The sequence below is a fragment of the Chiloscyllium plagiosum genome, chromosome 18 (assembly GCF_004010195.1).
Source record: "Chiloscyllium plagiosum isolate BGI_BamShark_2017 chromosome 18, ASM401019v2, whole genome shotgun sequence".
Lineage (NCBI taxonomy): Eukaryota > Metazoa > Chordata > Chondrichthyes > Orectolobiformes > Hemiscylliidae > Chiloscyllium > Chiloscyllium plagiosum.
In genome coordinates this window covers 60845228-60864039 of record NC_057727.1, presented here as the reverse complement: position 1 = coordinate 60864039, position 18812 = coordinate 60845228, and the positions used below count along the sequence as shown (strand labels likewise).

Sequence of the window (18812 nt, the reverse complement as noted above, 5' to 3'; positions counted from 1 at the left end):
TGGTCTCCAAACTTGAGGAAAGACATTCTGGCTATTGAGGGAGTGCAGCGTAGGTTCCTGGAATGGCGGGATTACCTTACACTGAAAGACTGGAGTGACTGGGCTTGTATACTCTTGAATTTAGAAGACTGAGAGGGGATCTGATTGAGACATATAAGATTATTAAAGGATTGGACACTGTGGAGGCAGGAAACATGTTTCCGCTGATGGGTGAGTGCCGAACCAGAGGACACAGCTTAAAAATATGGGGTAGACAATTTAGGACAGAGATGAGGAGAAACTTCTTCACCCAGACAGTGGTGGGTGTGTGGAATGCTCTGCCCCAGAGGGCAGAGAAGGCCCAGTCTCTGGATTATTTAAGAAAGAGTTGGATAGAGCTCTCAAGGATTGTGGAATCAAGGGTTATGGAGATAAGGCAGGAACAGGATACTGATTAAGGATGTTCAGCCATGATGATATTGAATGGTGGTGCAGGCTCGAAGGGCAGAATGGCCTACTCCTGCACCTATTGTCTATTGTCTATTGTCTATAACATGGACAAGAGAGCTGAATTCCAAAGGTGTGGTGAAAATGACAGCATATGACCCAAACGTAGGCATCAAAGAATGCTAAAGAAAATTGGAATCAAGGAAAACTGTCAGCTGATTGGAGTCAAATTTAGATGTTTGTGGTTGGTGAAAGTCAGTCAATTCAGCTCCAGGACATCGCTGCAGGAGTTTCTCAGAATAGTATCCTAGGCTCAACCATCGTCAGCTGCTTCCTCAATGACCTTCCCTCCATCAAAGTTAAAAGTGAAGATGTTTGCAATTACTGCATGGTACTTGTCATCATTCACAGCTCCTCAGATACTAAAATAGTCCACATTCAAATGCATGAGACCTGGACAATACCCAGGCATGGGATGAAAAGTGACAAGTCACATTTGCACCCACAAGTACCAGACAATGATTGTCTTGAATTAGAGACAAATCTAAGCATTGTTCCCTGACATTCAATGGCAGTAAATAGCCCACCTCCTGACTCACCAAAGCTGGACAACTGTCTATAATACAAATGTCAGGAGTGTTATGGAATGCTGCTCACTTGTCTGGATGTGCAGGTTCAACAACACTCGAAGCAAGATATCATTCAGGACAAAGCAGCCCACCTAACTGTTTTTACCTCCAATGTTCAGTAGCAGTAATACCATCTACAAGATTTTCTGCAGAAATTCACCTAAGATTCTTTGGCAGAACCTTCCAAACCAACAAAGCTACCATCTTGAAGAACAAGGGCAGAAGATACATGGAACACCACAATCTGCAAGCCACTCACCATTCTGTCTTGGAAGTATGTCATTGTTCTTCCAGTGTCACTGCGTCAAAATTCCTGGAATTCCCTCCCAAAATGCATTGTGGGTCTACCTACTTCAGAAGTTCAAGAGGCAGCTCAGCACCACCTTCTCTAGAGCAACTAGGGATGGACAATAAATACTAGCCCAGCCAGCAATGCTCAAATCCCTTGAATGAATTTCAAGGCAGTACCTCATAATCAGCACCCAGTGGTGGAAAGGATCCAAAATGTGTGGCATTTACTGAGGAGTAAGTCCTCTCTCAATCACAGGAAAGATTCTCACAAGGATCCTGTTGCACTGTCTACTAAACTTTGTAGATGATTTCCTTCCAGAATTACAGTGTGGTTGAGGATTAACTGTGGGACTGCTGATATGATGTTTGCAACAAGACAACTACAAGAAAAGTGCAAAGAGCAATATCAGGATCCATGTCCACTCTTCATAGATCTAACTAAAGCTTTTGAAAATATGAGTCAATCGGGTCTATGATGTCCAAACACATTTGTCAAAACCCTGTACCTGCTGTATCATGTTTTTGGATGTGTTTGTGCCTGTGGGGAGATACCTGATTTCTTTGTGATCATTAGCAATATAAAGCAAGGGCAGGTCAACTCTTCAATCTCTACTTTTCTGCAATACTTAAGGAATCTGTCAGAGATATTGTTGCAAGCATCAACATTAGGTTGCAATCAAAGAAGCTGTTCAATCTCTCCTGTAAACATAGTTCAATTAATTATTAAATATCTCAAAATCAGTGGCCCTCGTATCAACCCCTGGAGAGTTGTAATCTCTCCAATCCAAAAAAACCATTTGTCAGTATTGGCTGTTTCCAGGTGTTTAGCCTTCTAGAAATCTGCATGGTGATCAGAAATTTGCTGTTTAAGGGGGTAGTGGAAAGCTTAGAGCTATATCTTTCGATATTGAAAACCTCTGACATGGATGTTGTGTTTTAATTAAGCCTACAGTTGCTGATTTCCTGAACTTGGCATGGTGGAGCTCAGCTGCTGCCTGGTAAGATAATGCTCCTCTCTTTATCACTGTCTCACCAGAAAAGGAATGTGAAAATCTTTAGAGGCGATCTCTTATTGTGTAATACCGCAGTGCTCTTTGACAGTATAGCTGATGTGTGGTCAGAGTAGTGTCTGAGTACGTGTATAACATTGGGAGTAAGCCAGTTGTTTGACAGTGAGTCTGAGGCAGAGCAAGGGTCTTATGAATGTTCCATCCTACTTGTATTTTGTACTAAGAATGTATCTCTGAGGATTTAAAATTGAAATACTATCTCTCCTTGCTGTTTTTTCCCGTCTTCAAAATAATGACCCAATTCCATCAGCCAGATCATCACAAAAGACCTTTGGGAAGGAAAGCTTCAACATTTCCAATCTCAGGGTCTTTGTGAACCCACTCCCTTGTCACTAAAATTTCATTTAAATGACTGGGATCACATTCTTTACAGACTGCACCATGAACCATTGGAAGGAGTGTTCTTTCTCACCCTTTTGGTATTGGGTTGAGGAAAGTTTCCAATGCAAATCCATGAAATGAGTAGCTCTATGACGGGTTTATCAATGAGTAATGTTGATGCGGTTTTTAGCAAATTCAGTGTGGGTGGAGCAAAGGCACTAAACTGGAATTCACAGTCAAAACACAACAGTGCCAGAGATAATGCCCCATCTTTAGTGATGATTTTCAATTTCACTGCTCACATTATCAATCTCTATGGTTTTATTCATTTCCCAGGTCTTTATTGCAGCAATTGCTATACACCCTGACCTTACAATTCAGCTTCCAAACAGGTAAGAGCCTCTGGTATCTCTGAGGGTGGGACTATTTAGAAAGAAAAATTAAACAGATCAGTTGGGCTCTGGTTTATTTCTGCTTCAGATCACACAATTCCACCCAAAACACAACTTTCCTGTAGTTTAGACAAGACTGGTAGTTGCTTGTACAACATATGCCGAAGGGCCTGTTTCCACACCGTAGGGATTCTAACCTCTTGCTATCAAAATCCAGACCTATGGTTGTCTGATGTCACCTAATTAATGAGATCTTATTTAGATCCATTGCTACATGTGAGATAAGACAGTACACATTTCTCACACAAAAGGGCCCAGTTTTCTCAGATTTAAGTGCAGGATGAACATATTCCATAACTGAGACCTTTATGGTGCTCAGGGACCTTTTGGCCTTCCTGGAGGAGGAAGGTTGGGACAGAGTGTGAAAGTTGTCACCTAACTCAGGTGGGAGCAGATGTTTGCACACCTGCCTCAATTCCTTTGTTGGATCACCCTGAAGAGGTGGACCATGGGCTCTACACTCAGCCCTTCTCCAGTTAAAGAGATACAGGGTCAGCAAATATGCAGAAACCAACATTAACAGAAATATCAGCCTAGATGAGTGCTACTGAGGGAGATGGGTGGATGGGAGTTTCATTTGAGCAGTAAATGGACAACGGTCCAACCACATTGTCGCTATTGGAGGCTTTTGGCCTGTGAGATGCTTTATGTATCAGAGGACATGGAGTCAGTGAAATGACTGGGGCCATTGAACCTGAAAATGTCAGCTAATCCACCTCACGATAAATGTAACAATAATGTCAGTCTTTAGATCTTAACTGCAAAACATTAATTCTGGTCCATAATACTGTGTAATATGCTGGTATTTTCAGGTAAGTTATTTGAACTAATTGCCAGTATGATTCTGTTAATTCTCCTTATTCTTTTGTTACTAGATGATACCTTTGCAGACGGTATTGAACTGAAAGAGACGAGCTGTGTCACCAAGCAGACACAATACTACTTTGGCAACAACAGTAGATCCTACAGCAACTTAATTGACTGCAGTAACTGCTCCAGGTTAGCAACTAATACAAGGTTCAATCCCCATTGAACTGATGTTAAAAGAAAGGAGTGTGTTGCTAAGTCACCACAGTTAAACATGGTTTCCCTGTTGGCCCAGTACAGGCACCGGGTAGAAGGGGAGAACATTTTCAGAGGGAAACAGCCAATGCAGATGTGGCCTATGAATGGAAAAATTACTGTTGTAAACCATCAAGGCAATATAGAATCATAGAAAGGTCACAGCACAGGAAGAAGCCATTCAGCCTATTATATCTGTGCTCAAACTGCAAAGGAGCAAACATTTTGATGGCTGCTAGAGTGACCCCTTAAAATCAGTTTTATGATTACAATTTGACACATTTTTAGAATTACCTTACAACAAGTGCCCAGTTTATGTCTCAAGCCAACCCACTGTGCAGGACAGTCAGCACCAGCTGGAGTTGAGGCTCAGGAAAGAGTTCCACTAGATCATTACAGCAGGAAAATTATTTCATAAGCCGAGAAATCTAAAGAATTCTGGAGGGCCTCGTATGCCTTTTGGATAATCAAGATCTCAACCATTCATGGTCAAGATGGCTCAGATTAATTTTTCAGGTTTTCAATGTGACAGAGATCTTTTCATCACTGGTTTTGTTCCACTTGGCTAAGTTTCAAAGTCAACTTTTATATGTGGTTGTATCAGGACAACCACTGCAGATTGTCAATGAATCTTTCTGTCTTGTCACAGGTTTTATCATGCACAGAGACTGGCTAACACCAACCTTCTCTTTGTGGTTGCCGAGAAGCTAACTTGTAGTCAGTGTGACCGAAGCAAACTGATCCAGTCTGAGGTGCGATGTATCCTGTCCTTGAATAATTGTACATAGCTCCACAATGAGCACGTGAATTCACCAAGCCTTAAGGAAGTCTGTTGTGAGGAGGGTCAGTGATCTGGAGTGGAGGGAGTGGTCAATGAGCTGGAGTGGGGCAATCCAATGCTTTGTTATAAACTATGCTGTAGATTTTCACAATGTCTGATTCCAGGTAAGTTTAAATTAATAAGAAAAAGTTCCTGATCTAAATCATTAATTTCCGTTGTTACGTATTTCCCAGGTCTTGTTATTAACCTGACTCCTCTTCACTAGTCATATATTCACTTTTTTTCTCTTCCGGAATAGGCAGCATCACCTCAGTGTAGTACAAGGTGATTGAGTCATACAAAATTTTAATCATACATGTGAGTTGTACATTACTATTTGTTCCTGAATTGTTCTGTCCTTTGTTTGTTGCTTTACTGAGGTTCTGAGAACACTTGACCCAATTCCTGTACAGTTTGAATGTTGGGTATGTCCAGCTCTTGCACCTATCAGAGCGAAGGGGTTTGAGTGCTTTTTAAATAATACCCATTTCCGGTCCACTTCTTTCAAATTATGTCTCCGTTTAGAGAGCTGGGTGTTCCCTAGTTTAAAACTTATACCTTCATCTATTTCTATTCTTTCCTGTAACTCCAAAATCTGGCTGAATTCCAACTAGTCGTATAAGGAGAAGAGAGGAAAAAAGGAAGCAAAATTAGCCTGCCAAATTGTGAATTAAGTATTACTATCTGAGATGAAAATTCACCTCTCTCCATTTATTGTACACAATGGTTCAGGTCGGGTCTACCTGAGCATCTTGATCCAAAGCTCCCTGTAGATTCAGGGTGCAGAATACTCTAACATGTGGATGATGAATTCCCACAGCCTCATTGCAAATGTGAAAGTGTTGAATTAGAATCAAATTTCACCAACTCTACATTTACCAACAGTTGTTTTGGTTTCCAAAGCTTCTAAACTGAGTTATTTTTAATTCAGTTGAACACCAAAGAATTCTAAGTAGTTGAGCTGTACTTTGTTCCTTGTTGTCCATCAATCAATATTTAAATTACTGAAGTGCAGTGAATTGAACAGAAATGTTACAACATTTGCAGAAAACTCTCATGCATCAAATTACAAGAGATCTGAAGATAAATTTAACTGTATTTTTTCCATGGTGCAATAGTTCAGTGAGCTTTCAAATCAATAAAGATTACACTGTAATGTGATATGGATAATTACCCATTGACATATTGTCAGCTCCACCAATCCAACCAGCCAAGCTTTCAGATTAAATCAGCCTGGCTTTAAAATGTTATATAATTTTTCAAAGGTTGGTTCAACTAAAGCCTAACTACTAATTAGAGCATATCACATTTCTTCAGATGTGAGAGAGTACAGTTAATGACTTTCTAAAGAGAAATCAAAAAAATCCAAAACAACAATGTAGACCTCAACAAAAAATAGATTTGATTAGCTAAATAGCCTATTTGTGCTCCTACTTGTGTCAAATGGCCATTTTGCTTGTTGTGTGCATGAAAGCTCTTTGTATGAGCAAATCAGCTAGTGCCATGCTGCCACCCTTTCCACTTAATCCTGCATTTTGTTCTTTTCATTTGTCTAGCCAAATTCCTTTGAGTGCTATAATTGAATCTGCCTTTATCACCCTCTTAGGTAGTGTATTCCAGATCTTAAACACAATCATTTTGTAAAGAAGATGTTATCTTTGTACTTCCGATGCTTATTTGCCTAAAATCTTAAATGATGTACCCAGATTATCAATCCTCTGCCAAGGCTAATAGTTCCTCTCTGTCCACCCTGGACAGAGTTTGTTTGAATAATGTGGTCCAGTCCTGGCTAGTTTTGCCTCTGTGGGATTGGCTGCAGTTTTGCTTTGCATGGGACCCAGTACAGTGCACTAGTTCCTTAACATTTTCACCCTCAGCTGATGGACCAGATCAGTGTGAAGAGGTGCTGAAGCCTAGGTATCGGAAAGCACCTGAAGACTGTTTTGATTACAATGCAGCAGTAAGTGTCACCATTCATCTTCGTTCGTGGGATAATAGAAAGAGAGGATTTTCTGTATGTCTCCTTCTCCTGAACACATACCAATTGCTTCACATTGTGTGATGGTTAGTTTGGCATGGTTACGATCAAGATAACCAGGTAGATGTGAGAGAAAGACAGGGTATTTAACAATGCAAACTCACTCCAGAACTTGAAATTGAGGCCTGAGGAAATCGTGGGTAACACTACACTGAGTATTTTCTTTTTGAAGAGTCTTGAGAGAGGTTATAATGAAATGTTTTATAATCTTGAAAGTTTAACCAAAGAGAACCTGTACCTGAATGTGGATGTTTCTGAACTCTCTGAATAGCTATAGCTGGAAATTATAAGATTATATTTCTTGCAACTGTAGATATCTTTTTAATCAACCCATTCAGAAATGTTATATACCTCTGGAGCAGGTAGACTTGAACACAGGGCTCCTCGCTCAGAGATGAGAACACTCTCACTGTATCGCAAGAGATACATTGCAACTGTAAACACTGCTTTTAATAGGAAATGGTGTTGAACCCACTTTCATTTATAATTAGAATAATCTCCCATTAGTGACATTGTATGAGACTAACATTGATTGTTTTATCAGTTATCAACCTCCCAGTTCTGTCTTAAATATTTTTGTATCTTTTTGATCTCGTTGTCTAACGCCATGCTCATCGATTTCGAAGCTCCTTGGATGCTGCCTGAACTGCTGTGCTCTTCCAGCACCACTAATCCAGAATCTGGTTTCCAGCATCTGCAGTCATTGTTTTTACCTCATCATGTTAGCTTCCCTGGTTAATAAGGAGGGAAAGTAACTGTTCAATATATTTGTCATTTCCCATGCCACTTTATCTTGTACTTGCCTCAGTGATTCATCCCATCCTAGTTATTCTGTTACTACTTATGTCTACAGAACACTTCACTCGTTATTTTTGTAGTTCTCGACAATGAATTTAATTTAATTTCTTTTCTAACCTCTTTGTAGTCCCTTTAGTTAACTATATTTGAGGTGAAAAGTATAGATTTATTTAGGGAAGCTCGATGAGTACCTCAGGGAGAAAGCAACAGAAGGCTTTGCTGAAGGGGGTGGATGAAGTCTAGTGGGAGGAGGAACGTGTAGAGCATAAACACCAACATAAATTGAAAGTGCAGGGAAGCTCAGCAGGTTTGGGAGGATCAGTTCCAAAGAAGTGTTGAATTCATCTCAGTCTTTCTTATTGCATTCTCAGTCCTGGATGCTGCCAGGACTGCTAAATATTTCCAACATTTGTTTTTCAATTCAGGTTATACCAGTTAATCTGAATGGCCTGTTCCTTTGTTGTAAATACAATGTAATGTGCTATGTTATTTATTGGGTCTTGCTAAGGTGTCTTCATCATTGTTGCAGGAGAATACCTCAGACTGCGGTGGTGGAACCATGTTGACGTTCTCCATCTCCCTCTTACTAGCCCTGCAGTTATTTCTCCTGCCTTGGACTGCCGATCTGAATCTCTTTCCCTGGGCCAGCAGTCTTTGATTTGGGACCTTATGTAACTAGATGTCAGCTGTGCAACTCTCACGGCTGAGGACTTCCCTTCCCCCGGAAGCCTAATTCCTCATTCCAGTCTCACATCTCCGTGTTGTCGTGTGGTGGAGCTGCAAACTGTGTGTGTGTGTGGAGCTGGTCTATTGTGGTCGTTTGGACAACCAGTACTTTCCTGACAAGAACTTATGGGGAAAGCAGGATTTCATGGATCTGCTTTGTGGAAGACCCTTTACATGAATACGAAGTTGGGAAATACAAGAGGAGCCTATCGTCCCCTTGTGCAGAACCCATTGCTTTCCCAGACTTTCTCTTTCCATTTAATAGGAGACCCTGGCAGTTTCAATGTTACTGGATAGCATTACTTCTGTTGGTATATTCAGCTTCTATCTGCTATTGAAGCGGGTTGCATTTATTTATGCACTATTTAGTTTTGATTGACAACCAAGTCACAGGGCAACTTCCTAACAGACGTGACTGTAACTGTAATGTAATTACATAAGCAGTCAGGATAGCATGTAACTCATTAGCACCTTGGAGTTGGCAGCTGCCTTCCTTTTTATACTGCTGCTTCCATTTTTATTCAGGGCAAACTCTGTCCTCAGTAGTGAACTATGTACCTCAAGTTATTTTAAACTCATTTTAAATGTTCCTTTGTCTGAGCACAGGGACTGCGACCAGGCAGAAACCCCTCAAAGGTCCAGGATCTCCAGCTGTTGTCTGCATCCCACTCCCAAACTGGGCTGTAGCTGTGGAACAGATATGCAGGCACAAGTCACAGGTAACATTAGACAGGTCCAGATGAAACCAAGTCAGTGTTAACAGTTGTTTTGCACACTTTGTACATGTGAGGTAAGTGAGGAGAAAAGCAGAGCTGGGAGGGGAAGTGAGATTGGCTTTCACCGGTGGTGAAGGAGCTTTGTTGTGCACTCCTGTTTCACTGTGTTCTGCTTATAGATAACTGTAAGTGAGCTACAGTGATTTGAGAATGTGTGTAATATGTTATTGAAGTTGCTTGAGAGTATTGTCAAGTTCCCAACAAGATGTTACTTGGAATTAAGAGAGTATGTTACGTTATTTGTAAACTGAAAGGGTGTTGCCTACAGACAGACTCATTATTTGTGCATCTGTTCCGTAAGGAAGATCAACACTTTGAAAGAATAATATCCAGGAAATCATTGAACAAAATTCAATAAGTGTAGCATTTATAAGACATGTTACGTGCTGTGATCTTGTGAAACTATAGACACTCTAGATGCCTATAGTGGTTGAAATCTCAACACCTGCTAGATATCAAACCTCCGTGTGAATACGATTATCGCGATTAGGGATTTTTAAATCTCTACCATCAGCAGTGGACATTATTCTTTAGATATGTTACTTAGACACAGTTGTTGACTCATAAAATAAACTTCACATCCAAACACTATTTATCGTCTGTTACTCTTGCTGTCCTCCCTAGTCCTATGTTCATGTAAATAACTCAATAAGGAACATTTTGCCTCTCACTAAATGTCTCTTAATGTGTTCAGACTGTACCTGTCATGATGTATAGAACTCACTTGTCAATGACACATTTTAAATATTTAGACTGTTGAAGGGTAAATATCTGTGCTTCCAGAAAGTTTAAATGAACTGCAAAGAATTTTTGTTTTAAAAAACAAAGAGCTAGGAGACAGAGTATTTTCAAACTATATCTGACCCTGCACTCATTGCAGTCAAACTCAAATTGTGCCAGACTGCCCCTCCCAGAGGTATTATATATGCTGCTCTGTTCTGAAGTGAAAAGGGTTAGGCCTGAACATCAGCAGAAACCAACATTAGGAAGTCAGTGTATCAATAAACCTTCATCAGCAAACATCCTGATACTTTACTTTGTTTACAGTATCAAAGGCACTTATATAAGTTGTTCCTATTTTGTCTTTTTGCTTCTGTTTACTAAATACCTCTATCTCAACAAAACTATCTATCTCAACAACTCCTATCTCATTAGGAAACATCCACATCTTGAGTCTCACTGAAAAAAGGTGCACTTTGTTGAAGTGTTTTTATTTTGCACACATCAGGACAATTCACAAATACCAATTCAAGAGAAAAACCAACATTTATACTGCATTTGAGAACAGTACATATTGATCAGCAAGTGGACCCTAATTGGTAGAGGCATTGCCATGGAGAATGTATCAAATGATGATTGATGGTTAATTGCTAGTGTTTGAGTTTAAAATTTACGCAACCTGCTAATTTTAAATTCAATGCTAATTGGTGTAGGCATTGCTATGGAGAATACACCAGTTAATGATGATTGATGGTTTTAAAAGGCAGATTGAAATTTAAAGAAGTTTAAAATCTATACAAGCCTGGTAATTAACCATCAATCAGCATTAATTTTTCACACAGCTAGGAGTTAGGGTATGGAGTGCACTGCCGGGAAGAGTGGTGAAGGTACATTCAACTGAGACAATCAAGAGGGCATTGGATAGAAATGGTGTGTAGGGATATGGGGAAAAGGCAAGAGACTAGCAATAGGAAGTAGAGCCAGTGCACGGACAATGGGCCAAATGGCCTCCTGCACTGTTCTTTAATTGTGTGAATTGCTGTGTTCTCCATATAGCAACACTAATACTGATCAGAATCTACTTGCCAACCAATCAGTAGTCTCTTTTCATGCAGTATAAATGCTAGCTTTCCCTTCAGTTGGTACTCCTTGTGAAAGTCCTTACGAGTGCCAAGACAAAAAGCTTCGACAAAATATGCCAATAAAATGGAAAGATTCGGAGAGAGAGAGATAAACCAACCCTGGCTAATCAAGAAAATTAAGAATATAACATTGAAAGAGAATATGAGGAGGCAAATGTCAGTGGCCACAAAAATTGGGATAAATTCAGAATCAGTAAAGGAGGACTAAAAAGATTGACAAAGAGGGAGAAAGTAACTATGAGGACAAACTAAAAAGAAATATAAAAACTGACACTGAGCTTCTTAAAATATATAAAAAGGAAGAGAGAGGTCAAGATGAATATATATCCCTTAAAACATGAAACAGGGAGATAGTTATGGAAACTAACTTCATCAACACCCTTATTCAATTGGCAAAACTGGTCCTCATTCTCAACAACTTCACCCTGATCTCAAGTTCACATGGGCCATCTCCAACACCTCCCTCCCTTTCCTGGTCGTCTCCATCTCCATGTCTGGCGACCAACTCAACACGGACATCTATTTAAAACCCACCAACTCCCACAGCTAGCTTGACTACACCTCCTCCCATTCCCCCCTCCCCCCCCCATGTAATTACACTATCCCTTACTCCCAATTCTTCTGCCTCTGCTGTGACTGCTCCCAGGAGGAGCAATTCCATTCCAGGACATCCCAGATATCCTTCTGTTTCAAGGACCACAATTTTCCCTCCCACATGATAACAATGCCCTCCAGCGCATCTCCTCCACTTCCCACACCTCTGCCCTCAAACCCCACCCCTCCAACCACAACGAGGACAGAGCACTCTGGTCTTCACCTTGCACCCCACGAATCTCAGGATACAGCATATATTCCTCCGCCATTTCTGACACCTACAGTCAGACCCGACTACCAACGATATATTTCCCTCCCCATCCCTATCTGTGTTCCACAGAAACTATTCCCTCTGCGACTCCCTTATTAGTTCCACAACCCCCAAACAAAATACCATCCACACCCAGCACCTTCCCTTACCTGTACAAGAGGTTTTAAACCCTCGCCCACACCTCCCCAAAGGATCGTTTCGCATCCGGTGGAGATTTTCCTGCACATCCACCCACCTCAAATGCTGCATCCGTTGCTCTCAATAGGTCTCCTCTACATAAGGAAGACAGGATGTCAACTTGTGGAACAGTACAGGGAACATCTCTGAGACGCACATGCTAAATAACCCCACCGACCTGTGGCCAACCATTCCCATTCCCCCAAGGACATACAAGTCCTGACCAAACAAGAGCCGTCCGACAAGTGGAGGAAGAATGCCTCATCTTCCACCTCAGGACCCTACAACCAAACGGCATCAACATCGACCTCACTAGTTTCCTAATCTCCCCTCCCCCCACCTCATCCCAGATCCAACCCTTCAACTTGGCATCGCCCTTTTGACCTGTCCTACCTGTGCATCTTCCTTCCCCCCCACCCCACCCCTGTATTTATCTCTCAGCCTCCTTCCACCTCCACATTCCTGATGAAGAGTTTACACCCAAAACGTTGACTGTCCTGCTGCTCGGATGGTGCCTGACCTCCTGTGCTTTTCCAGTGCCACACATTTTGACTATAAGCTGATTAGCGTAATACCTATAATTGGAGAAGTATTGGAATCAATTAAGGAAGTAAAGCAGCAAATTTTGAAAATCAAGGAGAGTCAGCATGCCTTCATTGAGTTATTGAGTCATAGAGAAACTGAAACTGACCCTTCGGTCCAACTAGTCCATGCCGACCAGATATTCTATCCTAATCTAGTCCCATTTGTAAGCACTTCGCCCATATCCTTCCAAACCCTTCCTATTCATATATCCATCCTAATGTCTTTTAAATGCTGTAATTGTACCAACCTCCTCTAGCTGCTCATTCCATTCATGCGCCACCCTCTTGAGTGAAAAAGTTGCCCCTTAGGTCCCTTTTAAATTTTTCCCCTCTCACTCTGAACCTATGCTCTCTAGTTCTGGACCCCCCCAAACCAGGAAAAAGACTTTGTCTATTTACCCTATCCATGCCTCCCATGATTTTAAAAACCTCTAAAAGGTCAGCCTCTGAGCTCCAGGAAAAACAGCCCCAGCCCATTCACCCTCTTCCTATAGCTCAAATCATCCAACCCTGGCAAAATTCTTGTCAATCTTTTCTGAACGCTTTTAAGTTTCATATTATCTTTCCAATAGGAGAGAGGCCAGAATTGCACACAATATTCCAAAAGTGCTCTAACCAATGTCCTGTACAGCTGGAACATGACCTCCCAACACTGTATTCAATATTCTGACCAGTAATAGAAAGCATACCAAATGCCTTCTTCACTATCTTATCCACCTGCGACTCCACTTTCAAGGAGCTATGAATCCTCACTCTAAGGTCTCTTTGTTCAGCAACACTCCTCAGAACCTTGCCATTAAGTGTACAGTGTATAAGTCCTCCTCTGATTTGCTTTTCCAAAATGCAGCACCTCACGTTTATCTAAATTAAAATCATAAAAGAGAAATCATGTCTGATTAATTTATTAGAGTTTTTTTTCTGAGGATGTTTCAACCAGGGTGAAAAGGGGGGAACCAGTAGACTTATTATATTTGAACTTCCACAAGGCATTTAAAAAGGAACCTCACAAAATGTTAAGTCATAAGTGGTGTTGGAGTAGTATATTGACATAGTTAATGGGCAGGAAACAGCAAACAGGGCTAAGAAGTTCTTTTTCAGGTTAGCAACCTGTAACCAGTGGAGTTCCACAGGGATCAGTGCTGAGACCACAACTATTTACAATATACATCAATGACTTGGAGAAAAAGTGAATATTGTCAAATTGACAGGTAACCCAAAAATAGGTGGAAGAGCAAGTTGTGAGTGGAATACACATGGTTTACAGAGAGATATTAATAGGTTAAACATGTGGCAAATGGGTATAGCCTGGGAAAATGTGAAGTTCATTTTAGAAGGGAGAACAAAAGAATAATATTAATTATATGGAGAAAAGCTACAACCAAAGGGACTTGGGAGTACTTGTGCACAAAATACAAAACAAACACAGGTGCAGCACATAATCAAGAAGGTTAATGGAACACTGGCCCTTATTTCAAGGGGGTTGGAGAATAAGAGTCAGGAAGTTTTAATGCAACTGTACACATCTGAGTACTTTGGGCAGTTTTGGCATTGGAGAAGGTTCACTAGGGTGATCCCTGGTATAGAGGGAATGTGTTAGGAGTAAAGGCTAAACAGGTTGGGGTTCTACTCACTGGAATATAGAAGAAGGAGAGGTGACCTAATTCAAACATTATTTCATTCAACATTATTAAGGGGCATGACAGGGTAAATGCTGAGAGGATGTTCCCCCTGGTGGGAGATTCTAGTACCAGAGGGCATAGTCTTAGAATAAAAGGGCACCAATTTAAGACTGAGACATGGAGGAATTTCTTCTCGCAGATGGTTGAGAGTCTTTGAAACTCTTCACCACAGACTCCTCATGTATGTTCAAGGATGAGATAGACTTTGCAGGGATCGTACCCTCTGGGGCACGTGAGTACATTCCTCAACCACCAACACCACTCCCTTCCCCACGGCACTTTCCAGTGTAACCGCAGAAGGTGCACCACCTGCCCTTTCACCTCCTCCCTGCTCACCGTCCAAGGACCTAAACAGTCTTTCCAGTTGTCGCAGCATTTCACCTGTACTTCCTCCAATCTTGTGTATTGTATTCACTACACGCAATGTCACCGACTCTACATTAGGGAAACTAAATGCAGACTGGGTGACCACTTTGCAGAACACCTCCAGTCTGTGCACAATCATGGCCCCTATCTTCCCACAGCCGGTCATTTTAACACAGCATCTTGCTCACTAACCAACCTGTCTGTCCTCAGATGCTGCAATGCTCCAGAGAATCACAGCGCAAAGTGGAGGAGCAACATCTCATCTTCAAACTGGGCAGTTTACAACCTTCTAGGCTCAACATTGAGTTCAACACCATCAAATTGTGATACCACTCGTTCCCTTTTAGCTTTGCTTATTACATTCTCTGTCACCCTCTCTCCCCTTCCCCATCCCAGTGGGAGTGTCTTCCCAGTCTGGCAGTTAGACACACCATTTTTCTGCCCTTCTCACATGCCGATCACTTAATCTGAACTATCAACATCTTTTCTCCTCCAGCAATCCAACCCCTCCCTTCCCACTACTGCATAAATGATGCCCCCTCCACATTTCACCTTAGCTCTGATGAAGAGTCATTAAGACTCGAAATATTAGCTTGCTTTCTCTCCATGGATGCTGCCTGACCCACTGTAATCTCCAGCATTTTTTGTTTTCAGTTCAGATTACGAAATCTGCAGTAATTTGCTCCTGTAGATAGCTTCTTGACCAGTCCAGAAATCAATAGTAACTGGGACGGGACAGCAGAGTGGAGTTGAGGAATGACAGATCAGCCATGATCCTATTGAATGAAGCAGACTGAAAAGGCTCAAAAAGCCACCTCCTATTCCTATTAGTCTTTCGCCCCTATACCAAGGTCGGACGACCGATTTGCACGTCAGGACCGCTACGGACCTCCACCAGAGTTTCCTCTGGCTTCGCCCTGCCCAGGCATAGTTCACCATCTTTCGGGTCTCTTTTCTCAGCAATGCTCAGGTTTTGTACATCCACATCTAGAATTCAGAAGAACATTGATCTTATTGAAATATATACGGTTCTGACAGAGATTGCTAAGCGGCATGGAGGACCAAAATGAGAGAAATTTTCTCACTCAGAAATTTAGGAATTTTCGGAATTCTCCAGTCTTGGGTATATTCAAGGCTGAGATCATTAATTTTTTGCTTGAAAGGGAATCAAGGGATATTGCGATAGGCCAGAATGTGAACTTGAGATAAAGAATTGGACATTAGTTCCGTTATTACCATTAAATGGGGAACAGCTTTGAAAGGAAATATGACTGACTTATGTTTCTATTTCCTTTGTTAAACTCTGCATGATTTATAACCCAAGCAGACAGCTGTTCTGTGTAATTTTTTATGATTTTTAAACAAGTTAGGGTAAGAGTGTAAACTTGTTGAATGACAGTTGTAATCACCAGTGATACTTAGGTACTTGTATCTCATGTTGTTCTGCTACCTTCATAGTTTTGAGTCCTGTGTCTATCCCACAGTTCACAATTACAAGAATTTAGGTCCACTCCCAAATTAGTTATACATTTACATCAAGGGACTGCAAAATGGGGGGAAACCAGGACAGGAAACAAAGTGAGAGAATGTTACTACAGACCTGGACAGCTGAACGAATAGAACAGAAATATAAAAAAAGCAAAACAGAAAAAAGCAGAGGGATAAGAGAACCAAGGTTGGAAAAAAGAGTTGATAGACTGAACTCGACAAGACTGCAACTGTTCCTTATCAATTTGACACTTATGTTTTAGTTCACTTCAATATTCTCAAGTCATCTATTTCCGTTAGTCCAAAATTTGGGATCATCATAAATATTGTTTGGAACTTCACAGTCTCGTGTTGAGTTAGCTTTTGGTGTTAGAGACTTCACTGTCCATTTTTCATTGCAAGTAATATTGGCAGAACCTGTTGGACTTTGAGCAGACAGGATATCCCTAGTCTGGTGCAATGGAGTCAATGCCAACACTTGTACTCTGGAAGTTTTCTGACAGTTCTCCTGTTCTTTGTTCACCAATCTTAGGATGATTTTGTCATCTGAGTGCTGGATGTGAGGTGTTCAAGTATCAAAGACTGCCTTTTAGTCAAAAATAAAATACACGTGGATTTGTGAGAGTGTGTGACATTCAAACAATGAAAACAAACAAAACACATGTCACTCCCAGCAAAGCTATTCAATAACACCAGGATTTGGTAAACAGCAGGTCAAAGCCAAAACACTCAACCCAAGCGATAAGTCTGCCATGCCCTGACACACAGAATATGGTGTCCAGGATCAGAGAAGTATTTTCTGCCCTTTATTTTACAATGCCATTCTCAGAGACACTGGTCAAGTATCTTTTGTGTGAATGAATTGGGAAGTGATTTAAAGTATCCTCTTTATGTAGCATATATACCACAGCAATATTCCTAGCTGTTTTGTGTACCATCAGGCCTTGTTTTGATCAATTGAGTGTAGGCATTCGATTAGGAATGTTCCATCAAAGATGGGGCATTGCATCAGCCCGACAAAGACATGCAGGAAATGTACAAGCCTCTAAGGCAAGAATAGAAAGCTGAGAAATCACTCTGACTAACCAAATATTTTTTAATGATATCAGCATAAGGGATGGATTGCATTTGGCTGAAGAGGGCAAGGTTGGGACTGGGGCTAGTTAGTGGAATACGTTAAGGATTGGTGCATCAATGGGTCACATACACAGGATGAGGTAGGTGGATAAGTGGGTCACGTACACAGGGTGGGGTAGGTGGATCAGTGGGTCACAGACGCAGGGTGGGGTAGGTGGGTAAGTGGGTCACAGACACTAGGTGGGTAAGTGGGTCACAGACACAGGGTGGGGTAGGTGGGTAAGGGGGTCACAGACACAAGGTGGCGTAGGTGGATCAGTGGGGGTCCTGTACACAGGGTGGGGTTGATGCATCATGAGTCATCCGCACAGCGTGGGGTTGGTGAATTAATGGGTCAAATGCACAGAGTTCATTGACTATCATCACACCTCAGGCAAGAGGAGAGGTTGAGAAGGAGAATCCTTTATGGTAATCTCAACCAGTGTGGGAGCTAAATCCACATTTTTGGGATCATTCTGCATTGAAAATTTGCTAACTGACCCCTGAACAGAACAAGGGGGCTATATTTGGGATTCCAAGAAATGGATATGGGGATTGGGTATCGCAGGACTAACTCATGCCTATTACATCCAGTGCAGGCAGTACGCCAACATTACGGTTAATGCTGCTGCTATTTGGGAATGCTAGGGATGCTTGAAGTGGAGATTTTTTTTCATTCCTAAAGGATTTTAAGAGAGTAAACAGGGAAAATGTTGTCTTTGTTAGTGAGTTAATGACAAAGGACCATCAGTTATTAACTTAAAATTTTGCACAGTGAACATATAGATCAGGAAGAATTTCATTGCACAAAAAATTGTTGTATCATTGGAATTTTTTGTCCACATGATTCAGGCCTAGCAAATTATCTCTTTTAAGAAAAAAAGATATGGTTATTCGAAGCAGTGACAAATCGAGTTATGTGGGACTAGGAGTATCTTTTCATTTTTTTCAGTAAACAACCAGATTTGATCGGCTGAATGGCCTCTTTCTGTGCTGTAATTCTTCTAATTCCATTAATCAGGCACTTTCAGGCCCACGATGTTGTGTCGAACATTTGTCCTAGCTTAAGCACCATCCATGTACCTATCCAATTGCTGCTTAAAGGTCACCAATAATTCTGACTCTGCCACTCCCACAGGCAGCGCATTCCATGCCCCCACCACTCTCTGGGTAAAGAACCGACCCCTGACATCCCCCCTATACCTTCCACACTTCACCTTAAATTTATGTCCCCTTGTAACACTCTGTTGTACCCGGGGAAAAAGT

At 41.4% G+C, this 18812-nt stretch overlaps 1 protein-coding gene across 4 annotated transcripts in view; it reads left to right on the top strand.

The window, feature by feature from the left end:
- The window catches only part of cacna2d2a (calcium channel, voltage-dependent, alpha 2/delta subunit 2a), an 810266-nt gene extending 798423 nt beyond the window's left edge, over nt 1-11843 (top strand). For all 4 annotated transcript variants that reach the window (XM_043708454.1, XM_043708453.1, XM_043708452.1 and 1 more), the window contains 6 exons: nt 2292-2344; nt 3074-3129; nt 4065-4188; nt 4901-5010; nt 6949-7031; nt 8437-11843. In XM_043708454.1, coding sequence (XP_043564389.1) covers nt 2292-2344; nt 3074-3129; nt 4065-4188; nt 4901-5010; nt 6949-7031; nt 8437-8565 — 555 coding nt within the window. In that variant the 3' untranslated portion in view covers nt 8566-11843. The remainder of the gene's footprint in view (nt 1-2291; nt 2345-3073; nt 3130-4064; nt 4189-4900; nt 5011-6948; nt 7032-8436) is intronic.
- Nucleotides 11844-18812: the final 6969 nt, after the last annotated feature.